The sequence below is a fragment of the Sminthopsis crassicaudata genome, chromosome 5 (assembly GCF_048593235.1).
Source record: "Sminthopsis crassicaudata isolate SCR6 chromosome 5, ASM4859323v1, whole genome shotgun sequence".
Lineage (NCBI taxonomy): Eukaryota > Metazoa > Chordata > Mammalia > Dasyuromorphia > Dasyuridae > Sminthopsis > Sminthopsis crassicaudata.
In genome coordinates this window covers 184,805,829-184,823,763 of record NC_133621.1, presented here as the reverse complement: position 1 = coordinate 184,823,763, position 17,935 = coordinate 184,805,829, and the positions used below count along the sequence as shown (strand labels likewise).

Genomic DNA, 17,935 nt, shown 5'->3' with positions numbered 1-17,935 from the left:
ATCAACCTTTGCCTTACTCTGAATTATAATTTCTAGGCTTGCTTTCTACCATCCATAATTTAACAATCTCTCCTTCTTTGAGATTCACTTCATGTATTTATTTCACCTAGTCTAGATTCACATGGTTATAACCACTCAGATTCTAATTCATTTTCCATTCTTTTATCAAGAATTTTAGTGTTTAACTTACTGTATAACTCCTCATATGAAACCCTACTCTCAGATTTCATTGTACCCATTCAAATCCCTTAAATTACTCTGACATTTTAGCTCAGCAGTCTCCTTACTTCTCAGGAACTACATCTTTACTCATTCAAATAATTTACATAGTTATATCTTATATTTCACCATCACCTATAACTCATCACTTTCATCATTTAAAAACTCTCTTTTCTCAACAAAACATCTTTTCCTTTCATTCTTCCACTTTTCTTTGTTCTAATCCATCATCCTTACTCCAGCTTGCTTCACTTTTCTCCTTTTTCATATTTTTGACCTTGAATTAATCAATTAATGCTAGCTTCCACTTTTTAATTCCTTGTCCCTTTGTTCTATTGTCTGATGCCCTTCACAATCTTCATTCAACCTTAGATTATCCTTCTTCAAGCCTTGCTACCAAATATAACTAAAGAAATTCATGTACCTCTGCTGTAACCCTTACAAAATGGGACCCTTGTTGATGCATTGAAATCCTTTTATTCATCCATGGTTGACTATTTCAGGTTCCTTGGATACTCTTTTTCCCTGCCTCTCTCAAATTCCCTATACCACCTTCAGCCTCTCTATTAGTAAATAGCTTCATCTCCTGGAAAATTGAGGTTATATATCATGAGCTTCCTCTTATGTCCTATTCCATATCTCAGAATTATACATCTCTGCACATTCTCAGATCTTCATATCCTATTGTATTTCCTAAATTCACTCCTACGCATTTAATTAAAAAGCCACTATTACAAGAGACTTGATTCTTCTTACCCCTAACCCTTAACCCTAAAGGTATATTCTCCTTTTTGAAATTACTTTTCGTCATTTTGTATATATTCTTTATGCAGGTGGTATCTTCGTTGCTGCTGCCCCTTAAGAGCAATAACTATTTTGTTTGTATTTTAATATTCCTAGTGTCTTAATACATTTCTTTCTCTAGTAAAATGCCTGTCATCTCCACTCATTCATTTATTTTCAACCTTTACTTCACTACTGGCTACAAATATACCCACATTTCTTACATCCTCAAAAACCCTCACTTGATCCTTCCATCCCTGCTAACTGCTGTCCTGTATCTAGATATTTTATGTATGGCTAAACTTCTCAAGAACACTATTTGCAATAAGTGCTTTCATTTTCTTCCTTCTCTTCCTTACCCCCTTACTGATTAGCTTCTGACCTAATCTTTCTTCTCTTGGATAGTCTCTCTTTTAAGTTTTTGTGGCACTGCTCTCTCCTGGTTTTATTTATCTGTTAAACTTCTCAGTTTCCATTGTTGGATTTATATTGAAGCCACTCTCACTAGTGGTGGATATTTTTGAAGGCTGTATCCTTGCTCTTTTCCCTCTATACTATTTTGCTTGTTTTTATCAGCCCTCACTGGTTTCAGATATGTCATCTTTATGCAGATGATTCAGATAGACTTATGCAGCCCTAACCTCATCTCCAACTTACTGTTTGACATTCTATACTTGATGTTCCCTATTTAAGTTCATCCTGTCCAAAACCAAACTCACCTTTTCCCCTCTACTGTCCTCTCTTTTTTTTTTTGCTGAGGCAATTGGGGCTAAGTGATTTGCTCATAGTCACACAGCTAGGAAGTGTTAGGTGTCTGAGGCTGGATTTGAACTTCATTACACTTATATTGCCAAATTCTGGAGGAAATAGTAATGAAAATATAATATGCTACCACTTTTAGTTTGCATGTGCTACAAAGGATTATTTTTTTATCCTGCAGAAGTTTTTCCTTTGAATTAACCTGAGTAAGAAATGTCATTTTTTTTATTATTGTTTGCAGCTTTCAATGATTTGAATATTTTATACACTTTCCAGATATCATCATGCTTATCCTTAGAATATAATTTTATATAAAACACATAGAATATCTAGATGCTATGTACTTTCCCTCCTAAGTACTCAGGAGTACTCCTCCTGAGGCCAGTACTCTATTCACTATACCATCTAGCTGCCCCTGTCCTCTCTTCTTAATGTCAGGGTACCACACTACTCAGGTTTGCAATCTAGTTAGTTGTCATCCTATTTCTACCTTTATAACATGTCTTATGTGTACTTACTTCTCCCCTAAAATGACTAGTATCCTGGTGTAGACCTTTATCTCATACCTGGACTGTTGGGACTAATGTTCTGGTTGGTCTTTTTCACTCGAGTCCAGCTTCCATTTACCTGTCAAATTGATCTTCCTAAAGCATATCCATATTATTTTCTCTCTTCTCCCCTCTTCCCCTTCAATAAACTCTACTAATTCCCTGTTATCTCCAAAATCAAATACAAAATCCTCAGTTTAGCTTTTAAAGCTGTTCCTAACCTGAGCCATTTCCTCCCTTTCCAGTCTTTGTAGCAGTTACTTCCTCTTTCCTCCCCACTTCAACTCTCACAAAAATCTTACTCTCTCAGGAAGCATTTCCATATCCCCCTTAATGCTAATGGCTTTCTTCTGAGATTATCTTCAGTTCATCCTACTTACAACTTGTTTGTATTTAAGTTGTATATAAGTGCACGTACTTCTGGGCCCACAATTTCTTTTGGTCTGACAACTTTCTCCATGTTGATATAAATAGCAGTATGAATTTAGGAATTGAAAGATTAGTCTTTGGCAGTAATGGGATTTGAGCCTGGATTGTTCATTTACTGAAAAGCTGCACTTATAACTGAACTTCTCAGTAAGAACTTCCTTTCTTGAAGATTTTTTAAGAGTCCTAATTGGTGAGATTGAGTGCAGACTGGCCAGGATACATGAACATAGTTTATAGGCACTCTTTTCCACTCTTAGGATGGGTTGTTGAAGTAATTCAATCTTTGCACATATTTGACTCTGAGTCCTTAGATACAGATGTCTGTTGTATGGGGATGGGGAGGATGAATGAGACAACTGGTGGGCTGGTGTTCACAGTTCACCTAAAGATATTATATAGTTAATGACACTGGGAGGTAACAATTATCTCAAGATAAAGTCAGTCTCTTCCACTTGGATTACTAATGCCCTGATAGTGATCTTAAGAGAAGCTTTCTTGATTTTAGACTGAGTGTGACAAGAAGAATATTACTTACATAAAAGTTAAAAGAAAACATTATTGAAATTTGGAAAAGCAAATTTATGAAACTATAAATGACTGTGCTTCAAGAAAAACATATTCAAAAGTTTCTATGTAGAAAATATCTTAAAATGATAATTAAACTTACAATTACAGTTAACCCATCAGATTAGCCTTATGTACTACAGATAGAAAGTGAAAATTTAGTAACACCTCATATTTTGAGTTGGGTTACAGTGATCAATATTAGACAACTGACTAATAATGAAAAGGACAGCCCAAAACATTTATTCAATTTTCCTTTCTACTTCAACTCCTATCCCCCTACCAAAAAAATTGAAAGCCATTCACCATGGCTTCTTTTTCTTCTTTTTTAAAAAAATGTAATTAATTTTTTTAGGTTATACATGTACATTCATTTTTTATATATTTCCATATTAGTCATGTTGGGAAAGAAAAAGCAGAACAAAAGGGAAAAATCATGAAGGAAAAAAAAGGTAATAGTGTGTTGATCCACATTTGGTCTCCAAAGTTTATTGGAGTTGCTTTGAATCACTGAATTTCTGAGAAGAACTGAATGTATCATAGTTGATCAACACATAATCATGTTGTTTCTGTGTACAATACTTTCCTGGCTCTACTTGCTTCACTCAGCATCAGTTAATTTAAATCTTTCCAGGCTTTTCTAGAATCAGCCTGTTTTTCATTTTATATAGAAAAATAATATTACATTAGTTTCATATACCATTAGTTATTCAACCATTCTCCAATCTGTGAGCATCTACTCTTTTTCCAAATCTTTGGCACTACAAAAAGGGCTACTACAAACATTTTTACACGTGTGGATTTTTTCCCCTCTTTTATGATTTCTTTGGGATACAGATACAGTAGTGGCACTGCTGAATCAAAGGGTATGCACAGTTTTGTAACCCTTTGGGCACAGTTCCAAATTGCTCTACAGAATGGTTCGCAACTCCCCCAGCAATGTATTAGTGTCCCAATTTTCCTACATTCCATCCAATGTTTATCATTATCTTTTCCTGTCATTTTATAATATGGCCTCTTCTAGTTCTTATCTCATACCCACTTGATATCATTTCCTAATATTCTACTTTGTTTTAATTTCTTTTGAAAAGTTGGGGCCTTTTCCTAGTCAAGGCCAGTCTATCTACACATACTCTTGATCATATTCCATTTTTTCCAGCAGATTCCTCCCACTAACATGTTTTATTTATCTAATATTCAGTCTCCGTCTGTCTACTAGCTTCTTCTCTGCACACTAGAGATATCCACCAGTTGTTGATGTGAGAGTTTCTCTCCTCACCTAAACTCTATGACAAAGTAATATACAGTTTTCTATTTTACATTGTGTAAGCTCAGGATGCAGTACCCCTACCATCTGGAAAATATGTGTAAAAGCTTTTGGCCCTCTCTTTATGCCTGAAAAGAAGTCTGACTTATTATGGTATTCCCAGCTCTTAGTACAGTATCTGGCACTTAATAAATGTTTCTTGATTTGACTTGACTTGTATATAATAATTGCCAGTTAATAAATATTAATTTAATGGATTTGTAGCATCTCCTCTTAGTTGTCCTGTCAGCTTCTTACAATCACACAATGTCAGAATTAGAGGAGACTTCAGAGGATATATAAATCTACTTTGTACCCGAACAAAAAAATCCATTTTACAACATACCACCCAGTATAGATTACCATGCTTTTGCTTAAAGACCAGTAGTCTTTAATGGACTTCACTTACTCCAAGAAATGAATTGATTTCTTCTCTTCTCGATGTCAAAAAAGGGTAATTACTTTACTCAAGCCCTAAATCTGTTTCGCTTCTAAATAATTGCTGCTTCTGTTGAAGGCACTCCTATCTCTCTCAATAACTTCGGTTCACAATTTTGGAGTTAAAATTAAGTGTTTTTTTTCCACTTTCATGTCATCAGATGTCAAGTCTTAGTGATTTGACTTTGACAATATCTTTGGCTTCTGTTCCTTACCCTTCACTTGTTTCACTTTTGTTCCACGTACAACCACACTTCTTTCAGATATCCCCCTTTCTAATTCACTCCCCATAAAGTTGCCTAAAACTAATCTTCCTAAGATTAATGCTATTCTCAAAAACCTTAGATTGAGCTCCTCCTTGGCTGTAGAATAAATTATTTTTTATCCCGGCTTGAAGTTATTTCATAAACTAAATCTGCTTTTCTTTCTAGTCTCATTTCACACCACTTCCAAATATTATACAGATACTTTATATTGCAAACCAAAATATATTGCATACCAATTTTCTCTGAATTCAATGTACTTTACTCTGCATTTATAAATTTGCAAGATCTATCCACTGTGGTTCTCATGAAATCTCTCCTCTTGGCTATTCAGAATCTTTCTTCCCTCAAGTCTCTATCTTAATTATATACTTTGTTTTATAGGTTGTATCCCTCATCATCCCCACCCTCTTAAAACAAGTCTTAGTGATTAGAGATTAACATTTTAAAAATCTTAGTACCTGCAGTCTCTAACACAGACCTATATATATATATATATATATATATATATATAGTAGGCACTTCAGAAATGTTACAATATATATGTAGATCTCTTCATGCCAAGTGAAAATAGTTGAAATTGGTCCAACATCAGTTCCACAAGCTACACTGGATTATAAAACTAAATAATCTTAAAGTTCCTTCCTACCATTTTCTTCTGTGACAAAACATTCAACAAGTAATGGTTTTATTCTTTAAAAATATACAGAAAACTCCTTCCTTACACCAGGAAGATAGAGATATTACTAGAATAGAATATTTTTCATTGTTAGATAAGATTTTTGTCTCTAAGGAAAGTTTTGGTACTATGATATAGAAATATCAATAAAATAGTTTTTTTTTTTGTTTTAAAAAAAGGTGTGTATAGGAGATTCTCTTCTCTCTAGTTCATAAACATATTTTAAGCTCCTTCTATGGGCAGGGCACTGTGTGGGAATACTGAAACTTTTATGAAACTTTTCCTTCCCTGAATGATTTATAGTGGAGGCTGTAAGCAAATAAATACAAAATACATGCAAAATTATTTCTAGAGGAAGAGTATTTTAATAATTGAGAGGATCAGGAAAGGGCTGGTGAAGATAGCATGATTGTGCTTTAAAGAAAGCTAAAAATTTTGTAACATGAAAGTAAGGGTATATTTTAAGCATGGGTAACAACTTCTGATAAAACACAGGCAAGTAAGAAAAATTGTGAGCAGAGAAGAGCTAGCAAACTAACTTAACTGAAATGGAAAGTTTCTGGCCTTATTATAAAATAAGGCCAGAAAGAAGGTGAAAAAAAAATTGCATTTTATCCTAAAGGAAAATAAAATCCACTAAAGACTAGGGTAGTAACTCTGTGATTGGAGAAAAGAGTAGACAGACTTCTCACTTTATATAAATTCACATTACTCAAATTGAATCTTGCCCAAAAAAATTCTGAAAGAAAATAATTTTTAAAAAACCACCTATGTTAACTTTACTGTATAATACTGTGCTCTCAGGTCCTACTCTTCAGCTCCATACCAAGAAAAAAAAAGCTGTCCAAGACAAAGATGTGCAGAGACCAGTGCCTATTCTAGAGTGGGGGCTTGACTTGAGACCTCCAGATCCAAAAGAAACATTTGCCCCATTCCACCTACCTGCCCATAAGTTCAGCCTCTGCCTGTCTATCTTCTATACATCCATGCTTGGGTATCTATCTCTGGCTCCTCCTTTCCTGTTTGTGTCTGCATGTTCTTCCTCTCAATTCCAGCCAGTTCCCCACTTAGTTAGCTCCAGCATATACTACATGTTTCTCATTTTGCCCTCACTTCTGTGTCCCTGACCCCTATATGTCCTTGAACTGTTTGCCTCTTCCTTCCCTCCCTTTTTTGTATCCACAGGCAAATCCATATCAGTAAAATAAAAACTGTTTGTACATGACAAGAGTTGGTATGGGAGAAAAGTCAGCAATTAACAACTATTTAGATAGGAGATTTAAGAAAGAGGAAAAAATCTAGGATGACTCCTAGTTTGAGGACTTGAAAGACTGGAGGGATGGTGGTGTCATCAAAAAGTGGAGAACTTTGGAAAGGAGGGATGTAGTTGGGTTAAATATAATGAGTTCTTTTAAACAAGTTGAGCCAAACTATTTGTGGGTCGTCATCTAATAGGAGTCTTGTTTTTATAAACAATTGTAATATGGTCCCCTCAGAGTTCAGGATTCAGTATTTACTATGTAGATTTGGGAATTATCTTCATAGAGATAGTAATTGAACCCATAGAAATTGATAAGATCACCAATTGAAGATTTAGAAAGAGAAGCAGTCAAGGATAGAGTATTTGAGGATTACTCACTCTTAGTGGTTAAGTAGATGATGTTCCAGGAAAAGAGATCCAAAGGAAGGAGTGACAATTAACAGGGTAAAAAACTATAAAGGAGATCAAATAGATTAAGGATTGAGGAAAGACTATTTAATTTAGTAGTTAAATAAGATTAAACCTTAGTAACCTTCAATCAAGTAGTAGAATTGGAATCCTAATTTATTGGATTGAGAAGTGAAGGAGAGGTGAGGAAATGGGAGATTGCAGAACTCATAGTCAAGATTTTTTTCCTATTTAAATATAATTTGCATTCTTTTTCCATCATCATCTATTTCTTCTGTTTGATAGTTAAAGAAATTAAAAGTATTTGGCATTTTTCATATTGCAGTCTTAATATATTTAAGGTTAGTCATTCAGTATCTCCTTACATAGTTTGATCTAAATAATCCAAAGAGGAAATAATTTTATAAATCTTTCACCTGAGAAAAAAAGTTTTTGATTCTAAGAATACTAAAACTGTTTACCACAGAAGGTCATGGAATCTTCCCAGGGTTCTTACAAATTCAAATGAGTGCCCATTTTCACAGTATGATAAAGCATATCATGTTACTATGTATGTTCAGACCAGGAACTATGTTTATTTTTCTTTATAGATAAACTCTTTATTACACAACTCTTTATTATTTTTTAATTAAAGCTTTTTATTTACAAAACATATGCATGGTTAATTTTTCCAACATTGACCCTTGCAAAATCTTTTGTTCTAATTTTCCCCTCCTTCTCTCCAGCTCCTTCCCCAGCTGGCAGGTAGTCCAATCATGTAATAAACTTTTAACAAATGATAATTAAATTAAATGTAATTGGACCAAGCAATTGGTCTCAAGAGTTCTTTCTGGCTCTAGGATATAGATGTATGACCTATAAAAGTAAAGCTACATTCACTAACAGAGTCATGTTGAAAAAAAATTCGGGATGAGAATTTGAGGATTTTAATAATGAATTTAGTGTTATTTAAAAAAATACAAAATGAAGAAAATATCCCTCCTCATTCCAATGTAATATAACCTTTAGTCTACTTTTATTAAACTATGAAGTTATGAAACTATGGAGATTGTCATAGTTTTGAATTGTTAGTCATCATGAATCTTAATGATCAATAACAATGCAGGTTATTATAATGAACTGTGCTTTGGAATATCTGTAGTATTGCGCTTTGTTACATCTTTTCTGCTGACTACTTTGAACCTTTTAAATTAATGCACTCACATTTCTTCTCTCTGTTTGCAGGTCTCCGAATCAATGGGGAGTTGATTACTGCCTATCCTCAGGTGGTGGTAGTAAGGGTACCAACACCTTGGGTACAGAGTGATAGTGATATCACTGTCTTACGTCACCTGGAGAAGATGGGATGCCGGCTGATGAACCGGCCTCAAGCAATCCTGAATTGTGTCAATAAGTTCTGGACTTTCCAAGAGCTAGCTGGCCATGGTGTTCCTCTTCCAGATACCTTCTCTTATGGTGAGACCCTCAATAGGAAAATATAGAATGCTTCTAGAATCAAGTGACAGTTTCAAAGGAATGAACAAATGCTTAAAGGAAAATTCAGGATGGGAGACTTCATAGAATTATAACTTAAAAGACTTTGGATTTTCAACAATTTAAGTAGGATAATTAGGGAATCCTGGCATCTCCTTTGACTCTTTAATATAAGATAAGAAATAATGGAATTTAATTACCATTCAGTTCAGCAAACTTTCATTAAAAGTATCCACCAAATTTGAGGCATTGTACGAAGATTTGGGATTAGAAAGACAAAAAGTCCCTGCTTTCAAGGAACTTATATTCCACTGGAGGCTAAAAATTGTGTTAGTTCTTCAGTTATTTCACTTGTAGCAACTCTCCATGACCCTATTTGGAGTTTTCTTGGTAAAGATACTGGAGTGGTTTGTCCATTTTTTTTCCCCCCAGATCATTTTACATTTGAGGAACTGAGTGAAATGATTTGCCCTGGGTCACACAGTGTCTGAAGCCAGGATTGAACTCATAAAGATGAGTCTTCCTGATTCTGAGTCCAGTGCTCTGTCTGCTGTGCCACCTAACTTCCCCCAAAATATTTTTCAAAAACAAAGTAAATGCAAGATAGAAGTGCCAGGAAAGGTTTCCTGTAAGCAATAGTGCCTAAAGCTAAGCCTTAAAAGAAACTAAGAATGCTAAAAGGTGCGGTTGAGGAGATAATGTATTCCAGGTATAAGAAATAACATGTTCAAAGGTATGGAAGCAAAAACTGATTTCTCAAATTCTAATCATGGCATAGAGGTCAATCTGGCTATAGTGTAGAGTTCATAAGGGAGGAACTAGTGTGAAATGATGAATTGTTATCATGCAAGCTCTGAATCCCATGCCAGAAATTTGTATTTTATTTTATTATTTTGAGAGGTATGTGGAGGATTGAAGAAGGTAACCAGAAGTGTTAAGGTAGAACTAGGGCAGTATTCTTGTGAGAAAAGACAAGTAGATGGATATGAGCTATAAGAGATAGACTTGACAAAATTTGGTACCTGATTGAGAACAGGAGATAAGGAATAGTTGAGAATGGCTAAGGTTGCCCACCTTGGTAATCAAAAGATTTGTTTTTGTTCTCAACAACAATAGGGGAATTGGAAATTCATAGATAATGAATTTTTTGTGACATTAACTCTATACGTTTTACTGAGAGTTGATGGTCCAAGATTATAGAGGTCAGAATAAAGATAAAGGTTTGTTAAGTAGATTGGGAGACATCTGCAAAGAAAATTATATAAACTTCATAGGAGGATGTAATATTTTCCTATTTATGTTAGTATTTTATAAACCCACATTTCTTTCCCTTTCAGTCTTTCAATAATAGCAAGAAGATACTTTTAAACATTGGTACAAATCAGTGAGGCACTGTAATCTTTGGAAGAGTGTGCAACAGAAATTCTTGGGCTTTAATCAAGGCAGATGACTTTGTTCTTCCTTTCTCTGATTATCTTCATTGTTTACATTATGAAACAAAAAATACCATTGAGCAGTTATGGGATCTGTTTGTGCAGTAATTTTCCCTTTTTGCACATCTACAATGCAAGGAATTTTTTTTAAAAACCTTGCCTTTAGGTTTTTAAATGTTTTTTTCAATTTTGAATTCCAAATTCTCCCTTCCCATTCCCCGAGACAGTGAAGAACTTTATGTAGATTATATTCACGTAATTATATTTATGTAATATTTACATATTAGTCATTTTGTGGAAGAAAACACAGACAAAAAAAAAGTAAAAAATAATATGCTTTGATTTAGGAAGTAGAATCATTTTTCATCATGAGTACTTAGGAAATGTTTTAGCACATCATATTGCTAAAAATATCTAAATCATCCAAAACTGATCACTATATCATATTGCTGTTACAATGTTTTGTTGGTTCTGCTCATTTCACTTTGCATCAGTTTAAGTCTTTACAGGTTTTTCTGAAATCAGCCTGATCATTTTCCCTTTTTATGATCTCTTTGGGATATAGACCTAGTAGTGGTATTGCTGGATCAAAGGATATGCATATTTCAATAGCCCTTTGGGCTTAGTTCCAAATTGCTTTCCAGTATAGTTGCATCAGTTCACAACTCTACCAACATTGCATTAGTATCTTAATTTTCCCACAACCCTTCCAACATTTACTGTTGGTTTTTTTCTGTCATATTAGTCAATCTGATAGGCATTTTGAGGTAGCATTTAATTTTCATTTCTCTAATCAATAGTGAAAATAATGCATCTAAGAATAGATTTTCCTTATTATTGTTCTGTAAGAAATGACCAGCAGGATGAATACAGAGAAGCTTGGAAAGACTTACATGAACTGATGCTGAGTGACAACAACAATACTGTATGAGGATGTATTCTGATGGAAGTGGATATCTTTAACAAAGAGAAGATGTAATTCAAATCCAGTTGATCAATGATGGACAGAATCAGCTACACCCAGAGAAGGAACACTGGGCAATGAGTGTGAACTGTTTGCATTTTTGTTTTTCTTTTTATTATTTTTACCTTCTGAATCCAATTCTTGTGCAATAAGAGAACTGTTCGGTTCTGCACACATATATTGTATCTAGGATATACTATAACATATTTAACATGACTGCCTGCCATCTAGGGGAGGGGATGGAAGGAGGGAAGGGAAAATTCAGAACTGAAGTGAGTGCAAGGGATAATGTTGTAAAAAATTACCCATGCATAAGTACTGTCAAAAAAAAAAAAGTTATAATTATAATTAATAAAAAGAAACACTTAAAAAAATATATATATATAATCCTAGGACAGAATCCTAAAATACACTTGGTTTTAGAAGATAAATCAATATTTATTAAGTACATACTTTGTACCAGATATTGTGCTATAAACACTGGGGATATTGAGACAAATAAAATAGTCTGCAATTTAAGGAGCTTACATTCTGTCATCTATATCACCTTGTATAAAAGTAGTTGTTAATAATTAAGTGGTAGCCAAAGAGTTGAGAAGTGAGTGATGGGAAGACTGAAGAGGTGGTGAGTGTAGGTGATTATAAAAAGATAACCTGTGCCAGGACTTATTAAACTTTTTCCACTTGCTACCCCTTTTTGCCTGAGAAAGTTTACATGACTCTCCAGGTATATAGGTATATAAAATAGATACAAATCAAACATTTTCTAGTAATAAATCATTTTTGCAACCTGCACATTCGGTTACAAGACACCATATGGAGTTGCAAACCACAGATTTAAGAAATGGACCTATGGTATGGTAGTTGAGAGGAATAAAGGGGCACAGTAGAATCATTGTAGGTGTTCTTATTTAAATGATAAGAAGACCAAGGCTGAGGTGAAGTACAAAAAGTTCTGATTTTAAAGTCAGCACCTGGTTTCAAGTCCTAGCTCTGCCACTTAATGCCTATGTGACCATGGGCTAGTTATAAATTATTAGTGCCTCAGTTTCCACATCTTTAAAAGGAAATATTTGGTAGATGATTTCTAATGTCCTTTGCTGGTCTAAACTTCTAATTTTCTGATCCTATGAATGTCTTCCAACTCTTAGGTTTTGTCATGTCCAAAATAAACAAGGAAATGTTAAAATAGTACTTAATTACTTTAAATTAGCACAAGCTGCAGATGCCAGATAAATTATATCCTTGGATACTAAAAAAAACTTTGGATTTGATCCAGAATAGCAGAATGTACACTATACTGATAATTAGAAAACTTGTTTTCCAATTTTTGGTTTTGCCATTAATTTGGTTTATAACCTTAAGTAATTTCTATCTCTGGGCCTCAGTTTCTCATATGGAAAATGGGGATAAGGTTGAGAGTTGGACTAATTTATCTGTATCATCACTTTTGGCTTAAAGGTCTTTGAACATAGGACTCTTGACTTCCGTGCAGTCTAGTGCTTTTTTCCTCCTGGACTGTATGTAAAAGTATAAACTACCATGCCAGATTTTTTTTTATTACTCTTTTTTACTTGATGAAATGATGTTAGCTCAACTAACAGGTACATTTGTCAAATATATGTGAATGAAAAGACATAAAAACCTAGGCTTCAATAACCACTTCAAATTATATCTGGAATTAAAATAGATATATTTTCAATCTAATTTATGTGAACTGATGCTGAGTGAAATGAGCAGGACCAGGAGATCTTGTATACAATACTATATGATGATTAATTCTGATGTATGTGGCCTGCATTTTAGATTTCCTTCACAGGCTAATTGTACACTTTTTCAAAGTCTGATTCTTTTTGTACAGCAAAACAATTGTCTGGGCATGTATACATGTATTTAATTTATACTTTTAACATATTTAATATGTATTGGTTAACCAGCCATGGGGCGGGGAGGGGAAGGAGGGGAAAAATTAGAACAAAAGGTTTGGCAATTGTCAATGTTGTAAAATTACCCATGCATATATCTGGTAAATAAAAACTATTAAATAAAAAATTTTTTTAAAAGGGAATATTTTCACTCTAAAGGAATTAGTAGAATGAATGGGACAGCCTGACTCTGGAGGGCTGTTCATTTTTATTTATAAAAAGAGGAGGTTGAAATAAGTGATATCTAGACTTTCTTCTAGCTCTGACATTCTTTGATTCCAGAGTAGAACTTAACTTTAGCAAAAACCTTCCTGGTCTACATCCCAACACTAATAAGGCAATACCTATTACCCCATTTGAAATGTGATAATATGGAATACACTTAGCATATCTGAAAATCATTTCTTCCTATAATCATCAGGAAAGAAGGATGATAGTGGTAGGGAGTGAAAATAATTTTCATATTGACAGACTGAATAATGGCATTACAAGGGAGCAAAAGAATTCACAATGGGAAAAAGTATGTAATGGACTGGTTAACTGAAGGGAGATAAGTGAGGCTGGAACAGAGTGGTGATCTGGGAAAAGAGGACAGAATGAAAAATAGATTTAGGAAGAAAAAAATGATAGGAGGTTATGATAATTTCAGAGTTGAAGAGCTTGAAAGTGACAGTTATGGGTTATGATGAAATTTTTAAAGTATTAATAATTCTATGGATACCTGAGTTAGAGCAAAGATATAGATTGTGGGTATTGAGAAGTTTGGTGAAATATCTATCAAGGCTAGATAATAAGTATGAGGGGGTTTAAGATTTCTCATATCTACTCTAAAATGTACAGGTAGTTTGGAACTAAAATTAATCCTTATTTTTCCAGTTTGTTTTCTTCCTAAAATTTAAAAGATTTTGATCATCAAAGTAATCTTTCCCTTTGACCTCCTTTTTTTCAAATACAGTTTAGAAGAGAACAATTATGAAACTTTTTATGTTTTGTTTTCTTTAAAACAGGTGGTCATGAAAATTTTGCTAAAATGATTGATGAAGCAGAAGTATTGGAATTTCCAATGGTCGTGAAGAATACACGGGGTCATAGAGGTGTGTATAATTGATATACATACACACACACACACACACACACACACACACACACACATACACACACAGAGTGGGGAAGTAATAAGGAATAGTTTATGTATGGACTGGATTTATTTTTTTCTTGATCAAATGAAAGCAGCTATATTTTCTTCTTTTCTCTGTTTCTTTCTAGATATTGACTAGACCATAGTAGTAAGAAATAATTTTTGAATCAAGAAGAAAGCAGTTTCTGAAACAGGGATTTTTAGAGACACTATAGAAAGAAATTGGAAAACCCATTAGTTAGCCATAATAGCAATAGCTAATATTTATAAAGTATAGTTGGTAATGAATACAAAGTATCATGGAATTATTTTGAAGTAGAGGTAAGAAGTTCTAGCTCAAGACTAAAAGAAAGGCAAAGATTCATTTGTCCATAGACTTTATATTGCTGATATTAAAATCAGAGATAAGACTAAAAAATAGATGAGAAAATTTATTAAACTTTCACGGTGTTTCAGGCATTGTGCTAAAGTATTAGGGATACTAATGAGTAAGACAGACCTTTAAATTACTTGTACTTTCTAAAAGAAATAACACATAAAGAGGATGCAGGGAAAGGAGAGGGGGGAAAATAAGCAAGATGATAAGGGTATGGAGAGTCCCACCAATTGCCAAGTACCAAGATATTATTTCATTTTCTCCCAAAATCATTACTTCTTTTTGATTCCCAATGGTTACCCTAATTCAAATCCACATTGCCTTTCCTGGACTATTCTAGTAGCCTTCTAACTGATCTACCTGCTTCCACTCTATTTTTCCCTACTTCTGTTTTTCTCACACAGGAGTAGGCTTTCCTTATGCACAAATCTCAAAAATCTCATTTCTCAGAAACCTTCAGTGACACACATGGCCAGGCTGCTTAGTCTAAAACTCCCCAAACTGGTTCCAACTTCTAATCATATTATCTTATTTGATCCGCACAACAACCATGGGAGGTAGGTCCTATTACTGTCCCATCTTCACAACTGAGGAAATCAAAGCAACTGATTTTGGATGGCTTGCCCAAGATTATACAGCTACGAAGTACCACAGGTAGGCTTTGAACCCAGGTCTTTCTGACTCCAGGACCAATACTTTATCCACTAATCCACCTGGATGCTTTTAGTTATCATGTCATATCTTTTCTGCTAGACTACAAGCTCTTTATATTCCCAATCTAGCTTACTGCCTGTCACATAGTGGATCCTTAATAAAATTAATTAGAATTGAGTAACATTTAAATTTACCTTTAAAAATTTAGCTGATCACACCTGCATATTCAGCCTGAAGTTAATTGGTTCTAGGAAAATATAATGTAAGAAAAAATAGTGTTAATGGACATTTAGGTTTTCAAGAGCTTCATTTGTGTTGTAAGCAATATATAATAGTGATTAACTGGTTGAAGTTGGAGCCATACTAATTTAAGTCATTTCAGACAATCCAATTTGACTCTTTGATGATTAAATAATATTGTAATGAAGCTTGCTTACACTTAAAGTGCTTGCAAAATAGTATTGATCTGAACAATATATGACTATCATAGATAAAAATAACTATTATCACTCATTTCTTTGTAATGTAACTCATTTGTAATGTAACTCATTTCATAAAAGAAATTGTTAAGGACATACTTGTGTTTTATTATTAAAAGTCTATCCTGTAGCAAAATAATCTTTAGTAATAACCATATTTTTCTCTTTGCTCAGGAACTTTCAGTGGGGCTCAACTATTATCTTTAAGATAAATTTTTTTTTTTTTTTAAAAGATAAAATTTAAACTCTTCAATTTGGCATCTGGGGGGCAGTTAGGAGGCGCAGTGGGGCTGAATAGAGGACCAGCCTTGAATTCAGGAGAACCCGAGTTCAAATATGGTCTCAGACACTTAACAAGCTGTGTGACCCTGGGCAAGTCACTTAACCCCAGCCTCAGGATAAATAAATAAATGAATGAATGATAAAAAGAAAATTTGGCATCTGAAATTCTTATAATCTGACCCCCTCCAGGCTTATTTCATATTCTTGACTTTTATATAGTAATTGGTATCATGGTCCAGTGATTCCTTGTGTTTTGAGGGAATGTTCCAATAGCCAAATGCTCTCCTTTAACATAAAACAAACAAAAAAAGATATATTCATTATAATTTATTATGATAGGGGACAGCTAGGTGGCGCAGTGGATAGAGCACCAGCCCTGAATTCAGGAGGACCCGAGTTAAAATCTGGTCTCAGACACTTAACACTTCCTAGCTGTGTGACCCTGGGCAAGTCACTTAACCCCAGCCTGGTGGTGGGGTGGGGCTGGAATAATTTATTATGATGATCATAATATTTTTTGATTTATTCATTATATGCCTACAGTAACTACAGTGAAAGCTTTAGCCCTAGCCTCCAAAATGTTCTCTTATTTATAAAAACTCCACAAAAAAAATTAAAACTCAACGTCACAATTATAAATGTTTTATTGCAACATTGTGAAAAAATTAAAAGAAGTAATCCAGCTAGACCTTATATGTTTATTTCATCTGCAGGACTCCATATAAATTTTTTTGCTCTAAAAATTTTATCAAATATAAATTACATTTTAATGAAATAAGTTATATATTAGAAAACATTTAATACGGTAATCACATAGTAACTTAATTTTGATGTTAAACTATCTGAACAAAGGTTTGCAGTGTTTGAGTATCTGATAAACATAGTCTTCAATCTGGTTCCAAATCAAGTTTATTTCCCTATTTTGATTTAAATTAAACAATAATAAAATGAAAATGCTTGCTCACATAAATTTGTGGTAAAATATGATTTAAAAAACTTTTATAAACTCTTGCAAATAAGAGTTATATGCATGCCATTCAGTTTGCACTGATTCCTTCTGGCAGTTTAAACATAATCTGATGACAAATTGAGAAACCATAAGTCAGTTTGGCCTAATCAAACTAAAACACTGAAATCATTGCACTCATGATCATGACATTTACAAATTACTATAATAAATAAATGAATAAACAAAAACCTGTAATGCTTCAAAAGTGCACATGCTTCCTGTCACACAGAAAAATGTATTTGTAATGTAACCGTGCAAATTAAATGTTTCTGGTTTTAGTCAAATTAGTTACAATAGCCAGAATTTAGCCTTCTATCTCCTATTTTCAGGCCTTTTTATAAGTTGTCCCCATGCCTAGAATATCCTTCTTTCTTCCTTCTCATAGAAAATTTGGTTTTCTTCAAAGCTTGGTTCATGTGCCATCATCCATCGTAAGAGTTTACCAAAAGCTTTATCCCTTGCCTTTCAATAAACATCTCTATACTTCCAATTCAGCATGAAAGGAATTAGATTCCTTGTACCATGTAAGAAGTAAAAAAAATTAA

At 33.7% G+C, this 17,935-nt stretch overlaps 1 protein-coding gene across 10 annotated transcripts in view; it reads left to right on the top strand.

Moving 5' to 3' along the window:
- RIMKLB (ribosomal modification protein rimK like family member B) overlaps positions 1-17,935 on the top strand; it is a 101,749-nt gene that overhangs the window by 74,879 nt on the left and 8,935 nt on the right. For all 10 annotated transcript variants that reach the window (XM_074268985.1, XM_074268986.1, XM_074268982.1 and 7 more), the window contains exons 3-4: positions 8,882-9,112; positions 14,460-14,546. In XM_074268985.1, coding sequence (XP_074125086.1) covers positions 8,882-9,112; positions 14,460-14,546 — 318 coding nt within the window. The remainder of the gene's footprint in view (positions 1-8,881; positions 9,113-14,459; positions 14,547-17,935) is intronic.